At 34.3% G+C, this 21,328-nt stretch overlaps 3 protein-coding genes across 4 annotated transcripts in view; all 3 read left to right on the top strand.

Moving 5' to 3' along the window:
- Positions 1-1,889: 1,889 nt before the first annotated feature.
- Positions 1,890-6,162, top strand: Usp1 (ubiquitin specific protease 1). Of its 2 annotated transcripts, XM_018549650.1 has the most exons (8): positions 1,890-2,130; positions 2,352-2,531; positions 3,066-3,307; positions 3,403-3,632; positions 3,700-3,914; positions 3,996-4,217; positions 4,616-4,805; positions 5,092-6,162. In XM_018549650.1, the coding sequence occupies exons 2-8, from the start codon at positions 2,363-2,365 to the stop codon at positions 5,663-5,665; spliced, it is 1,842 nt and encodes a 613-aa protein (XP_018405152.1). In that variant the 5' UTR covers positions 1,890-2,130; positions 2,352-2,362; the 3' UTR covers positions 5,666-6,162. The 2 variants fall into 2 exon arrangements, with proteins under 2 accessions (XP_018405152.1, XP_018405151.1); XM_018549649.1 differs by having other exon boundaries at positions 3,700-4,217.
- Positions 6,163-11,106: 4,944 nt separating this feature from the next.
- LOC108781627 (trichohyalin) lies at positions 11,107-12,075 on the top strand. The gene is made up of 2 exons (XM_018549652.1): positions 11,107-11,277; positions 11,722-12,075. Exons 1-2 carry the CDS (start codon positions 11,107-11,109, stop codon positions 12,073-12,075), a joined length of 525 nt encoding a protein of 174 aa, XP_018405154.1.
- Positions 12,076-19,541: 7,466 nt separating this feature from the next.
- The window catches only part of LOC108781619 (uncharacterized), a 75,781-nt gene continuing 73,994 nt past the window's right edge, over positions 19,542-21,328 (top strand). The window contains exon 1 of the mRNA XM_018549641.1: positions 19,542-19,687. Coding sequence (XP_018405143.1) covers positions 19,542-19,687 — 146 coding nt within the window. The remainder of the gene's footprint in view (positions 19,688-21,328) is intronic.

Here is a 21,328-nt window from a genome sequence, read left to right as displayed (position 1 = left end):
AGAGCGTGGGGGTGGACTTACCTGATTTCAGGCGGTCTCGCGTGCGGCACGGGGACGCAGCTATATCGGGGGGGGCACCTCGGCACGACCGGCAGCGGTTGCTTAACGCGCGGGAAGCCGACGGTGTCGCGAACGATTTGGCGATGCCTCGAGCGATCGAACGAACGCCACAGACACAGAGCCCGCAAGTTCGTGGTATCAATTATAAAAACAGTTCGCGATTTTTGTACCTATCGTCGTTTACGCGGCTTATACTTGTACTGTGTAGTGGTATCGACGACACTGTGTCAGCAAATGCGCGCAGAGCGGCAGAGCAGCGCCAGAGGAACTGGCGATACACGAAGGCGCGTAGCGACACAGACGGGGCGCATCAATCTGGTCAGTACCGGAAGCACCTGAGCGCCGGTGTTGACATCACGAAACACGCTGCTACGCCGATGTTGATTGGCCAGAAATGATTCATCTCGCGAGCGGGATCTGCCGGCGCATGCGCTATCCGTTCCTCAACCCCTCGCCGTCCTCGTTTCGTGCCGATCGCGCATCGTGTCGCGCACGTTCGATCACGTGACTGCTACGATGTAATGGCGACGAAGGCGCGGCGTTTTGAAATCCCTCTCGTTGATCTTCCCGGCAAATTTTATCGATCGCGCTCAACACGATGGCTGCGTTCGACAGAAAAAGCAACTTTGCAACTGTTGCGAGTTTTTTTTTTTTTCCAGTATCTACTGATTGAATTATGCTTTTAGATCTGAAGGAATAATTTTGTATTTCAAAATCGACGAAGAAAACTTCCAACAGTTGCAAAATGAACATTCTGCCGAACGCGGAATATTGTTCGACGCTTAGGCTACATTTCAAAACGTCCCCTCTCCGAAGAAAATTTTACTCGAAATATGTAATATAGAAACATTTTAAAATGTAGTAAATTGTTTTAGTAAATTCATCTTATTGTTACCTTGCTTCAAGAAAGTGCGATTTTATGCTAACGCTTGACGCTCATTTTTGGTATTAAAATTTCACGATGAATATCAAGCGTCAATTTTTATTAGGTGCTCTAACGTTAAAAATATAAGTATATATTGTTTGAAATAAAAAGTACTTTTATTGACTCGGATCCTTATAGAGACAACCAACTTTGACACCGAGCGCTGTTTTTCGTATGAGAATTCTGGCTAAGAAACTGACAATATAATAGTATTAATTTTATGTTTTATTAATTTCATAGACGCGTATATATACATGCACTTGAAACTCAAATAAAACTCAATAATACTCGATTTCTCTTTAAAATTGTGATTTTAATATTATATATCATTCAAGTTCAATTATCAATAGAGATGATAACTGTAAAAGAAAAAAAAGTAATTTCACGCGGCAATATATAAGATACTATAGCATTAAAAGTAAGCATACTTATTTATGGAGCACTTATATTATAAAATATTATGAATTCAATATAATGTATTAGCCAAATATTTATGTTGATAATCACAAATATGTATCAATTATCGATAATGTCGGCGTTCTTCAATTACCTCCAGGTTTTAGGTTTTAGGGGCTCTGAAAGACATCCAAAAGACGTCTTAAAAGAGACGTCTTGAAGACTTTTCCAAAAGATATCTTTCAGACGTCATTCAGATATTCCAAAAATATCTCACGAATTTTAAGATGTCATGACATCTTATTAGACGTCTGTTTCTGGGTCTTTTTGTAAGACGAAAATTTGTCTAGGGTTGACGGTCTTTAATAGCATCTTGTCGGTGATCTTGTCGATGCAGCGAATCTAATTGGCTCCGTATGTGCGCACGTTCTCGATCGCGACGTGCCATTGGTACAAAGTCCCCCCTCCCCCGCCCCGAGTGCCGTGTTCTAGTTGATGCGTCGTGTGAAGTTGACTGGTTGACTCGTAGAATCGGCGGGGGTGAAGGTGAAGTGAGCCAGCGAGCGGCGTGAACCCGAGGGGGATTCACTAATTTAGGACGCTAGTTCAGACATTCGGGATCATGCAGCTTGCGGCGAGTTTCCGGGCAATCGTATCCGTTATTCTCCTGCTGTAGGTACCCGGCACCATTAGCAACGTTGTAACAAACGATCCTGTTCGCGTTCCATGACTTCTCTCCTCGACCACACGTGAGTAAAAACGCACTTTGACATTTCTCGCGACGCGATCCCGCGTCCGCGTTGAGACGCGGTCGACCGATTGTCTCGATCGAGGTTCACGTAAAACCGCAGATTCTCGGTAAGCGTATGCGAAGTTAGATTAACGGAAAATGGCTTGTGCACGTGGAACTCGTTCCTCGTCCGTCTGTTCGACGAAACGAGAGATATAGGGCATGGTAACGTGGTTTTAGGTTAACAGAAGATGACAGTATTAGAAACGGAGGAAGACGCAGATAAACGCTCAGTTCCTCCTAGAAAGAAGTTCTGCTTGTCCCTGTCGGGCCGCGGACGTGCAATTTCCGTTGTGGTCCCACAGCCCCCTCCTACATCCACAAGAGGGGGCCTTTTGGATAGAACAGGTTTTACACTTAGTACGTATGATTCTTATTTATTTCCATTTATTAATGATATTTTATTAATAATTACCCAGTAAACATAAAGTAACAGTAACATAACATCGCGATAATTCATTCACCAATCTGACATGACATACAGTATAAACCTCTGTTCCACTCAATAATCCTATAAAGCATAAACGTTCTACAAATGTCCCTATATCTTTGTTTATTGGTAAAGTATGCCATATAGGATATAACTGTTATGTACAACATATGTTATTTTAATTTGTATTGTTGAATGTAAAATTATAACATTGACATAATATTATCATTAGTTGGTGTTCACTACATTATTGCATTGATAATTACCTAATGCATACAGAGTCATGATAGCATAACATCAGTGTTATAATTTTACTCAACAATATAACTATTACGTACAACATATGTTACATTTATTGCTGAGAAAAATAATGACGTTGATATTATGTTGTTAGTTGAAACTTTTATTGGATGTTATATAATTTCGTTGAAATATATTTTTTATTATACCTTCGTTCTATAAAGGTACAGCAAGCAAAATGTTGAATGGCTATCGAAATCAGCTGAGTAATCATCAGGATGGAAGCTACGACATGTCTGGTACCAATTCGGAAGGATTGAAGATAGCCACTTTATGTAATCTAGGAAATACTTGCTTCCTCAATAGTGTATTGTATACTTTAAGATTTGCGCCTTCCTTTTTGCACAATTTACATCATTTAGCCACTGACTTGTCTAACCTAAATGACAAGCAACTTCAGACAAAAGTAAATACTAAAACATTAATTTGTTTCAAAGGGAAATTATTTTATTTATATATGCGTTAATCCAAATTTTGAATTGTCAATAATGTTTCTCGTAGGCCAAATCTTCCTCATTAGGTAGAACCAGTGTATCACTAACATCAAGCAGTAGTCGTAGTTGGAGCAGTAAAGATTTATTGGCATTAGCTGGGTCAACATCAGAAGCCAATAAACCACGTATTCAAATAGCCACTGAAAAATTACACGAACTCTTTATGGCACTACGAGCATCAGAAGTAAGAGAGAATAGCGAACCGTATCAACCAGATGCCTTTTTACAAGCTCTTAGGTATACATACCGATGTCAAAATGTTGTATTTCATATTTATATTGCTTTTACACTGATTTTATTGCAGAGAAGTAAATCCAATATTCGAAGGAAATCAGCAGCAGGATGCTCACGAGCTGCTGGTCTGTTTGCTTGATAATATCAGGGAGACTTTTCAATTATTGGTCAGATACAGAGAGAGCCAATTTGGTCAAAGCAACGGTGGTTTTTCTGAATTTACCTCAAATCACTCGTCGACAGATACACTATCAGAGAGCAGCAATTCTGGGAAGAGAAGCATTCGTAAGTCCAGAAAGAAGAAGAAGATTACGAGCAGGGGGAGTTCGGTATCTTTTGCGCAGCCAAATACAAACTGCGTTGTAGGATCCACGAGACTGTATGAGAACGGTCACGCAGAATTTGTGGAAAGTAACGGCGAGATTGGGATGCGTAAGCCAGAAAGCAAGAAGTGTTTTATCTCTGAAAATTTTGAAGGTATCAGCCTATTACGCACAACATGTCTCGAATGCGAACACGTGACGGAAAGAAAGGAGACCTTTTGTGATATATGCGTTCCCATTGACATCGATCGTTCAAATGAGAAAGGTGGGCACTTAATTTCTGTTCTTAATACATGTGAGAACAAAGGGATGTCTGTTATTATTCATATCTTTTTAACTCTTATGATATATTTTCTAAGTTTGTGCAAAGTACTTTGTATAATCAAAGAGAATAAAGAACAGCGAGTCAATTATGTATCTTGAAGTAAAGTCAAAAGTAAGTGAATTTACTAGGTGTTTTGACCAGTGAATTATAAATATTCTAGTAAATTCACTTTTATAACTTTTATCTCGTTTCAAGACACAATCGACATCCTATTCTTTATTCTCTATTCCCTATTTCTTTGATTGCGCGGAGCTTTTAAGATTTAATAGCCTTAGACCCGGCTGTTCCATCTTTGGATAAACTGATGGAATTCATAGTAACGTGACTTTTCTTTATAGGCAATGACAGTGAATTGGATAGCAGTGAGGTATACAAACGCGCTGTAGTGACTAGTGAATTGCTTTGGGGTAGGGATAAGTACTGGTGTGCACGGTGCCTACGGTATAATGAGGCTCGTAGAGCCGTATGTTTTCCCTCCTTACCTAGACTCCTTATCTTACAGTTGAAGAGGTTTTCTACTGCTGCTGGGTAAGTCTCGTCTTTCAACATAATTAGAAGTAATAAATAACTCGAAGAAGCAATATAAAGAAAAATATAGCAAAGTTTCTAAAAGATGTCGAAATATTGGCATATTTTGAAGTGTATAACAATCATAAAAGTAGCAGTTACATTAAAATTACAAATGTTTTGCTAATTAGTTTTCTTTAAGAAATTTATTACACATATAATTTTGCTTTTGAGTCTTTACATTTATTATATGGAAAAACTTTTGTAATATTTTGCATTGCGATTACAGTCAAATTTACTTTTTTAGTTCGATGGAGAAAATTAATAATCACATGCCAACGCCGCTTACTTTGCAATGCTTCTGCGAGGAATGTAACAACGATGAGAATCGTGAGACGACAGCTGGCGGTAGCACGGAGACGCGACATGTGTACAAATTGTATTCGGTTATAATGCATCAAGGTGCAACGATGACCGCCGGGCATTACGTCGCTTACACACGTTTACCTGACGAACCTACGTACGCAGAGTATTCTCAGTGCGATCGCGACAATAAGCGGCAGAATTCGAGCCAAGCTGGCACCGCGAGCGCAAACTCGTCATCATCTTCCTCTTCAGACAAACCATCGGGTATACTCAAGTACTTGTACAGAAGCAAGCCCAGCACAAACGAGAACAAGGAACAGCTGCTGAATAGAATCGGCTGTCGTAGCATAGACTGTTGTGGTATTAAGCGAAATAAACAGGGCGTCACATGGCTGGAGTGCGACGATGAGGCGGTACACGTGATCCCACTGCGAGAACTTGAGGACAAATTGGCGCCCAATGCGCGGAATTCCGCCACTCCTTATCTCTTGTTCTACGTGAGGTCGACGACGTAAGCCGCCGTTTTGTGTCTCTCCCGCGACGGAAGTTTAATATCAAAATGTCTCGGTTTGGAATTCCAAGCGAGGCAGTGAGCACACGATGACAAAAACGGGCCTCGTTCTTCCCATATACTTGTCCTTTTCCTTCTTTCCCTTTTCTCTTCCTCCGTATTCTCCAATTGCGCGCTGTGATGTATCGCACATTCCAGATCACCCGAGTTCTTCTTCCTGTATACGTGCCGCATCGAGTTTTAGAGAGGCGAGCGTGTATTATTTTCGTAGGAAATAAAACTGTCTACCGTCAATCATGTAAGTTAGAGTTCCGGCGTGATCGGACGGTATACGACGGATCGACCTCTGTATACGTAACTAAACACCATCGAGCTCGAATTAACGAATCGTAAAGTGAGTGCCGCGATTCCGCGCGTAGACGACTTAGCCTTAGTTGGGACGTGGAACGTTTTATTATTCAGTTATCTGTAAAATAATAAAAAAAAAAAATGTATTCTTGACACACACCTGTCTACCATATGTGCTTTGTGTAGTATCGCGAGATGGAAGCACCTGACCCAATCCTCAGAAAATCCACATGCGACTTTATACCGATGGACGTCATTGGCGACGTAGTTTGAATATTTTAAAACGTCGTTTATTACAAACGTCTATCGTTTCCACGAGTACTTTCTGATATTAATCAATCACACGATGGAAAGTGGCACAATTTCCATCTGTTTGCGTAAATAATAGTTCTCGTGAATCAATTTTGAATTACAGTATAAGAAAGAAGCTACCGATGCACGATCGATGGAAAGAAAATTTTTTCATTCTTGTTGCGCCATCAGCGAACTCTTGTAAATATTGCAAAATCCTAGTCAAGGATAATTATATTCGGCGAAATTTTGTTTCTGCCAAATATGCGCATACGGTCTTTCGTACGTAATGTGTGTACACATGCTGAAATATTTGTATAGTGTCAACTCAATCATACGTGGCTACATCCATATATCGATCATTTCCATAGGGGGTCAGTAGAGGAGTAACGTTCCACCTGTCAGTCGGACACATAGTAGTTCCTACTACTTCCAGACGTGATACATTCAGTAGTTCATACCTCTTAGGTAGAGCACGTTCTTACACGGCTATGTTCTCGTCGACATAGGAGACTCTTCGAATAAGGCAAAAGGCAAGTGAATAAATTAATTAAATAATTAAATTTTTTATACTCTTGAAGATTTAGTAAAATATATGAATAAGAAGTTAATTTGATCAAACATTTTTGTTCCTATAACATAACATTTGTTAATTAATTTGGAAAGAATCATAGAGTGTCAGCAATTTTCATAATAATTCTTTATTTTTATTAAAATATAATTACGAATTTATTTATTTTATAATGAATGCTGCATTAATTTATATCGATATTTATGACTGTATATTTTGAAGAAATATTTGAAAAATATCTGTTTCACCGCGTATTATTTAAAATATTATTTTGCTGCGTATTATTTAACGCAGCGCTATTAATAAATTTCTCACAAAGAATTTGTTATAATTTTAACATTTCGATAACGATATTCAAATTTTACGTTCCAAAAATTTGCGTTCAGAATTTCTTAATAAGTTTTCTTCTTTTTATGTTTTTTCCGAGTTTCTCACACAACGCGTCTGAGACGTATTCGTCCGTATAATTATTAAGCATCGAATTCATTATCATTATGGTGAGTAAAGTAAAATCGAAGGAAATAATTGTATATTGACGTAAACGCACAATTTTCACCACCAAAAGTTGCATAAATCGTGCAGACAGTTTCTATCGCGAAAGACCTAGTAAGGACACCGGCACGATGCATAAATTATCTTCCTTTGGCGCTTCTCAATATTAATAACTTCCGCGATGAGGATCTTAATGGAAATTTCAAGCTTTCTTTTTCACGCCGTATATATTGCACACATTCGCATTCTGAACGGGCGTGATCGATACAGAACAGCCGCAAAGGCACCGACAAACGGATATCGCGACGTGACATATCTGCGCACGCTGTTCACGAAACTGTCACGCGTCATCGAAAATATCTCGTTTCCGTCGAGGAACCGTTTTTGTCGACGTTATCGAAATGGAATCAACCCAAATACGTTTTGTCGCGGGATACGGATTTCAACGTCGTCTTCCCCGCGGTGTGTTTAAAGCACACGACGAGACCCGCAGTAGGTCACTTATCACCATACGTATAATCGCCTAGTCGAGTCTGCAACTGCAACGCAGTGCACTGTCTCGTGAATGGTATACTTATGCAACACTAGAGTTGAATGATATAGACATGAGAAAAAGAGAATATTGCACGCATTATTTGACCGCAAAATCGATGACGCGTTTTGCAAGAGTCACAGAGTTAATAAGTCATGAATAAAGAACGAATCTTTTTAACAAAAAATTCCGACAAAAGAATGCAATTAATCAACTGTTCATCTTCGATTTTAATAAGCTATGGATACGTTAAGATATTAATAAAAAATAAAAGATGCGATTTGTTTTAAATTAAAGTGTTGAATGTAATATATGTTTTAAGAGGATGAAAAACCTGTGCCTTGAAAAACTCGGTTTTTTTCTTTTAGAGTAAATATTACAGTCTAAACTGTGAAAGATATAAAAAATCGTTATAAATAAAAGTTGAATAGTTTTAAGAATACTTTATAAAAATTAATAAATATTCTCAGCTCATATAATATAAAATTAAAAATTATAAAAAATAAATATTCTTTCCAGGTCAAATAAATAATGAGCTATATTTGTTGTTACTATTCAATAAATTTATTACAATCAATAAAATTAACTCGGAACGTTTCGACTTTACAAAGTCATCCTCAGCCGCATAAAAAACCCTAATCTAATTAATACGCTTACATATCACAGACGCAAAAAAAAACAATTTTTGTTTTTTATGCGGCTGAGGATGACTTGTAATACATTTATTGAATAGTAACAACAAATATAGCTCATTATTTATTTGACCTGGGAAGTATATTTAATACTTTATAATATTTTTTTTAATATTTCTTTTTAATTTTTTATTTTTTGATAAATAAAAGATTTGTTTAAAAATCTTTCTATTATTATATTATAAGTTTTCCAACAAAGTTTTCAAACAATAAAATAGATCTCTATTTTAAATAAGATCTATATTTTTTCATCTGAATAAAGTATTTATGTGATACTAATCTATTTCTTATTAATTTGCGTACCAATAAATGCTTCACTCTCATTCGCCCTCAATTATTGGAATTCATATTTTGAATCTGGAGAGCCAGAGTTTATGGGAGATTATGTTTTTCTTTTTGGAAAAAAAATTATTATAAATACTCTTACAACTATTTAACTTTTATTTGAAACATATTTTTCTATCTTTCACAATTTACGATATTCACTGTGAAAAACCGATCATTTTTCTCAATGCTTATAAAAAAATTTATATGCTTTATTTTTATTTATATTTGAACGTATTCAAAGTTTATTATTAAACTCGAATAGAAACAATTGTAGATTTTGTGAGAGCACTTCCTGAAGTCGTCAAATAAAAGCACATAATTTATTTTAAGTTTTATGTATATAAATCAATAAAATTTCATAGAATTTCTCTTTTATCTGTTACATAGAACTGAGAAAATTTCAATATTTTTGGATTAGTTGACAAACAATAGCACAGGCATTTTTTCGAGACATTCCTTGTAAAATTGCTTATCTTTGTATTGTTCAAATCTGTATTGTTATTTGTATTATTTTCGCAAAATACAAACAGTAACATATATATTTATTTTATAATTTCCCACTCAACAATATGTTGTGTACGTACATCGTGAAATATAACATACTGTACAATAACAGTTACAAGTCTATTCTACAATGTAATCTTTATTTCCTATTTTTTGTTTTTCTTTCACTTTTTACTTCTTGCCTTTTTATATTTTATCCAGTTTTCTTTTTTTCCTGTCACCTTTGAAATAAAAGTATAAATGATCGTAAGAGATAGGAAACGCGATCGTCAATGAAACAACCGCAATAAAAAAGGAAAAAGGCATGAGGTAAAAAGCAAGAAATAGGAACCAAACAACATACTGTAAATTAAGCTTTACACTGAAGGATAGGAAATTATAATATATTATATAACGTTATTATTAGTTTGTTCTGCGAATTGTTACAAGTATTTTAGCTTAAATGTGATTAAAACCATTTAAAAATTATTTCCATGATTGTCCTTATTGCAGGAACATTTAAATTGAATTAATTATCATTATGAAGCACCAACAAGTAACTGTAGACATGACGAACATGGTGTTTACCGCTTGCTCCTATTTGGCACTCGCCGGAGCGGTCTGGATATTTTTGCGGCTGATCCAGGCCTGCTTTTGGCTACCGAAACATTTGAAAAGGCAAAATGATGTTCAAAGAATGTTGCAAGATAAGGTAAACTTGATTGTCTTTTAGTAGATTTAATTACTTGTGTTTTTTTTTTTTTAAATCAATTGTGCATAACACAAATCCATGCGCATTGTTATAAGTAGGTACATAGGACATATATTAATAATGAAATCTTATATAAAAGGATAAATTTTACATTTAAAACCGTTTTAAGAAGCTCAATATTATCACTCATTTTTATATTTGAACGTATTCAAAGTTTATTATTAAACTCGAATAGAAACAATTGTAGATTTTGTGAGAGCACTTCCTGAAGTCGTCAAATAAAAGCACATAATTTATTTTAAGTTTTATGTATATAAATCAATAAAATTTCATAGAATTTCTCTTTTATCTGTTACATAGAACTGAGAAAATTTCAATATTTTTGGATTAGTTGACAAACAATAGCACAGGCATTTTTTCGAGACATTCCTTGTAAAATTGCTTATCTTTGTATTGTTCAAATCTGTATTGTTATTTGTATTATTTTCGCAAAATACAAACAGTAACATATATATTTATTTTATAATTTCCCACTCAACAATATGTTGTGTACGTACATCGTGAAATATAACATACTGTACAATAACAGTTACAAGTCTATTCTACAATGTAATCTTTATTTCCTATTTTTTGTTTTTCTTTCACTTTTTACTTCTTGCCTTTTTATATTTTATCCAGTTTTCTTTTTTTCCTGTCACCTTTGAAATAAAAGTATAAATGATCGTAAGAGATAGGAAACGCGATCGTCAATGAAACAACCGCAATAAAAAAGGAAAAAGGCATGAGGTAAAAAGCAAGAAATAGGAACCAAACAACATACTGTAAATTAAGCTTTACACTGAAGGATAGGAAATTATAATATATTATATAACGTTATTATTAGTTTGTTCTGCGAATTGTTACAAGTATTTTAGCTTAAATGTGATTAAAACCATTTAAAAATTATTTCCATGATTGTCCTTATTGCAGGAACATTTAAATTGAATTAATTATCATTATGAAGCACCAACAAGTAACTGTAGACATGACGAACATGGTGTTTACCGCTTGCTCCTATTTGGCACTCGCCGGAGCGGTCTGGATATTTTTGCGGCTGATCCAGGCCTGCTTTTGGCTACCGAAACATTTGAAAAGGCAAAATGATGTTCAAAGAATGTTGCAAGATAAGGTAAACTTGATTGTCTTTTAGTAGATTTAATTACTTGTGTTTTTTTTTTTTTAAATCAATTGTGCATAACACAAATCCATGCGCATTGTTATAAGTAGGTACATAGGACATATATTAATAATGAAATCTTATATAAAAGGATAAATTTTACATTTAAAACCGTTTTAAGAAGCTCAATATTATCACTCATCAAGAAACTCAATAGAATCACTTATATTTATATGTATTTTATTAATTTAATTTAGAATTATTTTACTAAGTTTTTTGAGATATTAAAATAAACACTATATAAATAAAAAAAGATCGGAATATAAAGACAACATTAGATTAATTAGATTAATTAGATTTAATAAGTTCAACATTCATATATCAGCTTTTGGCAGTTAAAGCGTTAATATTTTATAAAATAGTTATTAATTATTATAAACGTATATGATTCTTTAGGTGGACAGTTATGAAAAATACGTGTTAGAATGCGAGGAGAAGGAAAGGGCAGAAATGTTGGATCAAATCGACGATGAGAAAAAGAGTCTCGAGATGTCGGAGAAGTGGAAGGAACGAAGGGAATGCCTCGACATGCTCAAGCGAGAATTGGAAAGAGTTCGCGAAGGTAAGGACATGTCCGATTGGGACGCCTTGCTAGAAGAGGAATTGAAGAAGCACGAACTGGAGTCGAAACTTTTGGAGGAGGAAGAAGAAAACGAAGACTCTAAGAACGACGCTAGTAAAGAGAAAAACAACACTGAGAAAGAAACGAAGAAAGTCGAGATCGATACTGAACCGAAGAAGAAGAAGTAACGATTGTATGTGTTTTGGAAGTGCCTTATCGAGACTTGCGATAGTTGTTTCTTATAAAGAAACAATTGCATGAAAACAAAAATCTCCTCCCCCCCTCCGAGAGAAATAAATTTTCGAAATATTTCGTACTAAATGCTTATGTACGGCGCATAATAATCGAATAATCACAAATGTCTCGGTAAAATCGGAATACAGAGGATACCAATTTTTTTATTGATTTGATGTTTTATTTTTGAAAATATATATAGTTTTATTAATTTTCAATAACCCTATTAGAAAAGGGAAGTAATTTAAAAATTGCAATAACAATAACAACCGTGTAACAATTATAGGTATAAAGAATGGTAAATAGCTGCAAATACGCGCAAACATGTAAATGTGTTCCCAAAGCAGAAATTGTGAACAACTATTACTTTTGCACACGTATATAAAATATATATGCATAGTGTATATGTATGATACACATACATATATACATATATCCAGTAAGCAAAAAATATTTTAACGTTGCTAATGTGTTATGAAATGTTTCAAAATGTTTCTTGCCTATTGTGTACATTAAAAAAAAAGTGGTAACTTCTTAATCCGAGACATTCCTAATCCGAGAGTGAAAGTTTAGACGTATATGTACAAAACAATGAATTTGTGTCGCCCTTGTCGTCATTACCGGGATCAATACGTGGAGAACAAATCGTGAACGTCTACCTCGAGGAATTCGTGCCCGCTTTTAATATATATATATATATATATATATATATCATGACATCACATTTATTGATATTCTCTCTACGTGCGCATTAATATATGTCATAATTTACTTAACCGAACTGCGGCAACGCTCCTATAATGGGCTCGATGCTCAATAATAAATAATGCAAGCAGCATCGTATTTACTCACATATGTACATCTCATCGTGACGAACAAGAGCGACGATGCGGCGGCGTTACGTCATATACGTATACTTTTGCGTTCAGTTGTGTGGATATTTACAATATTTTAGATAGAATCTAGAAAACACGTTTTCGCAACTACAAGAGAATAATTTATTATATTATAGAATAATTATATATTGCAATATATGACAATTTGTATACGGCGTGCAATTTATTGATTCTATGTTTTTATATTACAACAGTAATATTAGATATAGATATTTGAAGCGTACACATAACGCACACTCAGCAACCTTTATTGTAGAATCAATAAAATGATAATAATAAGGATATTCGAAAACTAATATTCCTTTTAAATTTTCTTTTACGTTGATTTACGAATGATTTGTTTTAGTAAAAGCCAACTGGTATTGACTCAATTGTTGTAAGAATTTGCTGAAAAAGAAGTAGCTCGTTCACTTATTTTGAGTGCTTCAATGATAGATATTATTCTACTTCGACAAGCAATGTATCACCTTGTCGGTCACCTCTAACCTGTCAGCGTTCTTACGACGAAAATCAATGTTGTCGATGAATTTAAAAAGCACCATCATTCAGAGGTGGCGACTATCAATTCGCCATGTGAAATTGGACAACTTGATCGTGGGAAGTAGGGGGCGAGCAAAAATTCCCTCTTCCCTAGAACTTATTTAATCTCCATATTAAAAGGGTACAAGGCTAATAAGAGTCACACACATTAAAGTCCTTTTATAATCGCAAAAAATAATGAGCAACAAAATTATAAATATTTTATAAATATTTATAGTTTAACGTGAAACATACTTAAATTAACTCATAAAACTAAACTTGTGAAAAAGAGTTTAATAAATTATAAAACATTTTTATAACATCATAAGCGGCTAAGTACTTCTAATTTATTTTTGTATTTCAATTATTTTTATGTATATACACAGCTAAAGTTATTTAAATGTTTTAACCGTTTTATTTTATTTTATTTACTACTTGACTCTTATTGTCCTTTCTTTGTTAGATTATTATATTATTTTCATATAAAGAGTCATTCAACTTCAATTTTATTTGTTTAATAAATTAAATCTTGTAGAGCAAACGTTCCAAAAAAATATAATTATTTTTAGTCTAATATTTGTTATTTTCAAAAAAGTCTGATGTGTGAAATATTCCACACACACCCCACAAAAGTCGCTGTCTACGCCATCATTTACTGTCGCAGTTTCATACATTAGAGTGATGATTTTCTTTGGAGGCAAAAAGCGAAATTTAGAAGATATTGCATCATTTTCTGCAACAACGCGATACAGCCAGTGTACAATCGGACAGACATCATCAGTATTCGGCAATATCAGGAGACGCAGTAGTGTCTCCGGCCATATTAAAAAAAAAACTGGAATACACCACAAGTCTCTTATCCCGAGCCACTAAAGTCCATTTTTCGGGGGTGTATAACTACTAAAATATGAAAAGTTTTGAATCGAACGTTATATGTCCTGAAAGGCGGCATCCCCACGAGTAATTTGAGCCAAAAAAATTTTAAATTGGTCAAGCCGTTCTGGAGATATACAAGCGGTCGAAAAGTGATGATTTTTATGAAAAATTAAGAAACGTCTCTTTCTTCTGCTTCTCCTTCTTCTCTGTTCGCATTCAAGGCCGTATTAAAACTCTAACATCCCCTCTCACCTTTCACTCAAACTTTCACCATTTTCGACTGACCGCACCCCTTCTCCACCACCATCCCTCTCTTTCGCCGTATTTCACTCTCTTTCGTTATATAATATTTTTAAATCATTTTTTTATATATTTGTGATATATTTGTACTCTAAAAAGTAAAAGATATCCGAAACAAATCATATAAGTATATGTAAGTACAAAAGTACACAAATGTAAACTTTGTCTCAGTCGTTCCGAAGATTTCGACAATGATTTATTGACAGCAGACAAATTTTAAATTCAACCGTACTTCTCGGTTTTGATTATACTACATCTAAACTGTAAGTATCGCATGTAAGCAATGAAATAATAAAATCTTTTCATTTCTATATTCTAATGTTATGCGTTATTACCTCTTCTTTTATGATACACATATAGTCTGTTTTCGGTACATCACTCTATTTCTTCTTCTTTAGTTTTCGTGACAGCTATTAGTTTAATATAATTTTCTTGTCCGGAACCAATCTGTGTTCTCAACACCGAACGTGAAATAAATTTTGGATATACATATATTGTCCACCGTGCTCACTGAAATCCATCTAATTCCTATTCTTCTAATTTTAAAACATGACTTGAATCTATACAATTCATTGTTGATATTTTATTTTTCATATTTATTAGTTATTTGTAAAAAAAAACGTTATATTTAAACATGATGACGGTTATACATATATATATATATATATATATATATATATATCATTATACCTATTACAGAGTATTCAGTTTGATTAAAAATAGACTATTTTTACTATTTTTCAATGATTTGATTTCAATATAATATTTTACATAATATTGTTTATGTAAGTTGAGAAAAAAATGAACGTTATGTACGGGGAATAAACGTTCCTACACTACGTGTTCAATATCAATAACAATAAAATATATCAGTTTAGCGTTGAAGTACATTAAAAGTTGATGGCTGATACCGACATATATTTTGTACAGCCCATAGTGACAAACAATAAAATTCGAGATCCATTAAACCCAGTGTACATACACACCTATAATTCAATGCTGAATTTGTTAACATTATAAGGACATTGTTACAACACTGTGTTCTATCATCGCATTGTAAAAAGTGTCTCCGGGCCTTAAATAGAAAAGCTTTTACTTTAATGACAATATACAGAGATACAAATTTCTTGATAAGCAATTGAGGAAGTCAATAAACAATTTTACTTTCTTATAATTTTAGGTCTATAAAATGGAAGGTAAACATGTCCAATAAAATTTTGGTCGTAAGAATTACGTAGATAGTTTAGGCATCATTACAATAAAACGAATTAAAACCGAAAAGTTTGACAGTTTAATCTGAAAAAAATGAATCCAGCACAAGAGACGCATACTGATACACCGAAATATAAATGCCAATATTGCGGTAAGATCTAAAGTTTAGGATCCATATTTTTATTGTTTTCAACAACATTAAATTATATTCCTACTATTATCCGTTTTATGTCACTATGTTCATACTTGTTTAATGACAATTATCTTGCTTAATATTAAAGAAAAACATTTTCCATCTTCAATCAGTCTGAAACGACATAAAATGAAGGAACATGTTAAACTATCATTCTACTGTTGTGATATCCACGGATGTAATAAAATATTTAATAATAGACCCGATTGGCATGAACATCGAAGATCTTGTCCTTTTCGCAAAGCAATTTCCGAATGCGAAATTTGTAAAAAGATTTGAGTGAGTATTTTAATGATTATCAAAAATAAGAGGAATTATTTGTTAATTCTAATTCTATTGTAAACTATTATTTAAAAAATGATGCATATTCCTCATTTTGTAGTTCGAAACCAGATGTAAAGGAGCACTTAATTTCGTCGAATTGTTGCTGTGATATACACGAGCGTAACAGAGGCAAACATACTGAGGCTGAGGGACGCGAATAATACAAAACATGTGATAAAGCGTTTTAAAAAAGATATAATTTGCTTTGTCGTGAGAAAATTCATACTGATGTAAAATTTTTCTAATGTCAACATTGCAAAATTATATTTAAGTGAGTTTTTTAATGTGCATACACAATTACAGGAATTATTTGATAATTCCACCTATATACTTAAATTAATTGGTGACGAACGCTGAATATGTATATGATAATCTTTAATTAGTGAATATGATCTAAGAAGGCATATTATAGGAGAGCATTACAGTGACGAACATTACACTCATAACATAAATAAAGATGCTTTTGGTTAACTTCACATATGCAGAAGGAATTATATTTAAGAGTAAATATGTTCTTAGTTGTCATAATAAGAGAATTCAATCAGGTGTAAAGCCATTCCAATTTGACATGTATATTCATAAATTAATTGATAACGAATAGTAAAGGTGCCTATGATCATTTTGCAGTAAATAATTCAATGTAAAAGAAGGCACATAATAGCGAATCATTAATTGTAACGTTATAAATACTAATTGTAAGTATGTAAGATGTGCTTTACAACTAAAAGAAATTTATGTTATGAGAAATTTATGTTATGAGTATACATTATACTTTGAAATGCTTTAGAATTAACGTTTAATCTTTTTTGAATTCTTTCTCATTTGGTTATTTTCATTTTTACGTTTTCGTATTTATATAGGTACAGCACTTTATGTTTGCGGTGAAGCCTTTTTTATAGCAAATATGACCTAAAAACGTTCACAGTTGTATACATGACAATAGAAAATGGCATTATTGTTTCCTGTGTCGCAGGAGCTTTTGAGGAATGTTACCAGTTGGTGTAAGTATATACAATTTAATTCAAGTTACTAATGAAAAAATGTTTTAATCCATTAGTTACATTTCATTTATCTTCCTACTTCAATTAGGCATGTAATTTAAAGTACATCATATTGTTATTGTTATTTACTATAATACATTTGATGTATAAAGAATTATTTATTTTTTAGTATCGCAATTTACAAATATTTTAATGTCATGGCAACTGTCAATGGGATTATGACGATTGAGTACAATTATGAATACTCTTAATAATAATGACGATCCAATGGTGAAATAAGTTGAGAATAAAGATTTAGTTTTTTTTTAATGAGATTTAATGTGTATGGTATGGCAGTAGAAATAATTTTTATAGAAAGTATATATGCAATGGAACACCGTGTCAGACGCGGAACTTTTTTCTAATGTTGACAATGCGTTTTGAAGGCGAAACTGTCCAATAACGGTCCTCACACGAATTGATCCTTTGATTAATTTTAATATTCTTGATTCTTACTTTAATGTCTTTTCAATATAACAAATTCACTGAAGAATTGAATATAGTTTGAATGTTTTTGAAAACTATGCGTTGTAGTAGAAGGCGCTGACAGCAAGATGAGTTACTTTATGTTGAGTCTATCTATTCACTGACTGCGTTTTGCAAAAAATCGGCATTATACATTGTTGGACACTTTTTTAATTTGTTTTATCCTTAGTATTTCACTAGATCTAAGTGTATAAAACCATAATTACGTTCAACAATTTTATAATAGCTGCTTTTTCTGCTGAACGCAGCCAATAGTTTTCTACCGGACAGGTGTAAAAAGTGAGAATATCGTAAACTATCCCATGATGGGCTTAATTATTGGATTATATAATATATTATCCTGAGTGTACTATATTAAATTTGGACAAGATGTATTAAAAATGATACTTATGCTAGATGAGCGTAAAAGCTAAAGGTATTTTAAATGTATAAAATAATCATATTAAAATGATTATCTAATTTTAAGATTACGTATATGTACTTCCAGTATCCGAGAATGGATTGGATTTCGTCTATTCGAATTCGTATTTTAAATACTTTTTTGTGGATTCAATTAGATTCAATTGGATACAACTGGATTGAAAAACTGCGTTTCCTATTCAAAACTATATGAATTGAACAGTATTCACTATGGTCACAAACGTACTGAAAAAGCTAATATTATTTTATGATTGAAAAATTCCTATAAATGAATAAAAACGTATTCAGATTGAAAAGGATTCATTTTAAACATTCATGAATCCGTATTTCTGAAAATTTGAATCCATTTTAATCCATTTCAATTCATTCTCGGATACTGATTATTTTTTTATGTATGACTATTATTATCTACATATGTATGTAAGTTTTTTTATCGCCATAACGTCTCGTAGTTATTTTTATCATACTAAAAGTCTACGCAGAGCAGTTATGTAGGTGATAATTTCTGAGATATTTGAATAAATCCTTCAAAATATATATGTCATTCTCTATGTATGCATATCTTACAGGACTATTTCTGTTATAAATTCTCAATCCAATCGCGGAATATATTGATAAAATATGATCAATTTATCTCGTTATCGTTTTTTATTTTTCATCATTTATGAATAATTCGTAATATACATATTCAGTTCTTCGTTTTCTTATTCTCACGCGCTGCGCGTTACCGACACTTGTAGGAATAATCTCGACGTAGTTAGCTGTCACGGTTGCCAGTAGGTGGCGGCGGCAGCGCGAAACGACGTTGCATTATCGCATGTAGGGCGCATGTCGTCGTGACGGCGTCGGCGTCGGCTAGATGACGACAGGTGTGCCGCGGAGCGGATAGCTGGTGGCGTATGTGAACTTCGGTACTAGGATTACTAGGTAGCGGGATGTAAGGCGCAGCGCGACACGCTTCTACGGGGTGGTCGACAAGTGTTGTTTCCCGTGTGTCGGTTTTGTTTCCCGTTGTGTCACACGGTGCTGAGACCGAGCGCGAGACCGAGGCCGTCGATAATACGCGGCCGTGGCGTCGTTCCCGCGGGCGCCTGCGGCGATGCCGACCGGCGTACGGCGCGTCGCGTTCTCGTGAGAAGTGTATATCCCGTCCTATGTACAGACTGGTCGCGAATCCGAAGGACACCGGTGACGACGGATGCCATGCCGCGGCGCATCCCTCCACGGACGAGGCGTACGTTGAGAACGACGACGATGACTTCGCGTCGTCCCGTCAGCTAGGGCACGCCGCCACCGCCAAGTGAGTAATCCTACTTTCTGCTCCTCTCGTCACTTGCTCTCGTCGGGCCTGCCCCGTCGCGAAATCACGCGAAGGAAAATTCGCTAGCTCTCGCCCTTCCGCTGCATCGTGTCGTCACCGATCGTCGCGGGCCTCATCAAGGTCTCGACCGCGATATTCCCCTGTGTCCTTAAGCTGATATTAATATGTGGAAGGTGCTGTCCTATTCTATTTTGCTCCGATTCTATTTTGATTTAGCTGCGGAGCTATTAATAACGACGAGTTTCGTGACACGCGACGAGAGTGTTGCGAATCGACACGCGTGCGGCGACTTTAATTTACGTTTTTTTTTTTTTTTTTTTTCACGGGGATCTTTTGGAACACCTTGCAGAGAGTTTAATGCAAATGCGTTGCTCGAGCCTGCCCGAGCTGTGGTACATTCTTTGCCCCGCATTATTTTCCATGTATATTTGGTGAGTGGCACACGCGAGAGATGAAAGTCCTGCGCCGGCGCGAGCAGCTCGCGTGTGCAGTTGCAATCTTCTCTCTCTCTCTCTCTCTCTCTCTCGTCCTTCCTTTGCATTTGTATGTTTACAAATATTTGAGTATTAATTTTTTTTCACGCGTTCTGAATAAATGAATACGAAGACGTACGGAAAAGGCTAATCAAAAATGTCTCTTTATATGCATTCCTTTTTTCCTTTCTTCCGTTTTCATTTGACGTATAGCTATATATATAATAACATAAATTTGTGTTATCGATTTAATTAACAACTCTATTTACGCTGCCATTTACGTGTTCAGATTTTTTTTTACGTTCTACAAATAACAAAGGAATTCTACATCCAGAAAATGCTCTACAATATCTCCGTATAAATTTTCCTCATCGGTCCAAAATTCGTATCATGTTATATCGCGTATCTCTTTTCTCCTTTCCTTTTCTTTTATTCAACATGACAAAGTTATGAATATGATACAAATTATCAATGTAATTAATTCTATTTATAATGGAATTTGTGTGTTCCAGAAATTTTTTTTTTACATTGTTTACAAATAACGTAAGATTTCTGCATTTAGAAAAGCTTAAACAAAAATGTCTTTTTTTCTTTCTTTTCCTTCTCTTTACGAATCTAAATGTAATAAATTAAAAATTTTTTATTTATAGACAAATTTTAATTACCGATTTAATCAACTCCATTTGTGATGTTATTTGCGTGAATTCAGGAAAAATTTTTTACATTCTTAATAAATAATGTAGAAACTACAGCCTAAAATAGATTAAACAAAAATATCTCTCCTTTTTCTTTTTCCGTTTCCTTCTTCTAATATCACATAACTAAATGTAATAAAGCGTAATAAAAATTTAAATTACCGATTTAATTAACTCCATATTTACGATACCATTTGCGTGCCAGGAAACTAGTGAACACCGCGGTTTATCTGTTTTGTTTTATATGTATATATAGATACTGTTATTTTATACTGTAAATTTTGTGAGGTGGACGTGACATTGGGGGATAATAAGAGGTTGAATAATAACAAAGTCAATCTCTTTTTGCACATGATGCACTGCGAAAACCGTTACTGCACGCGCGGCGCTTTCGGCTTGCGGCATATAGATATATGTATATAGGGTGTGCTCGCGATCGATGCGGCTTGCGT

This window comes from Cyphomyrmex costatus, unplaced genomic scaffold, assembly GCF_001594065.2.
Source record: "Cyphomyrmex costatus isolate MS0001 unplaced genomic scaffold, Ccosl1.0 scaffold85, whole genome shotgun sequence".
Taxonomy (NCBI): Eukaryota; Metazoa; Arthropoda; class Insecta; order Hymenoptera; family Formicidae; genus Cyphomyrmex; species Cyphomyrmex costatus.
The sequence above is the reverse complement of the archived record's forward strand: the minus strand, read 5'-3'. Positions and strand labels throughout refer to the sequence as shown.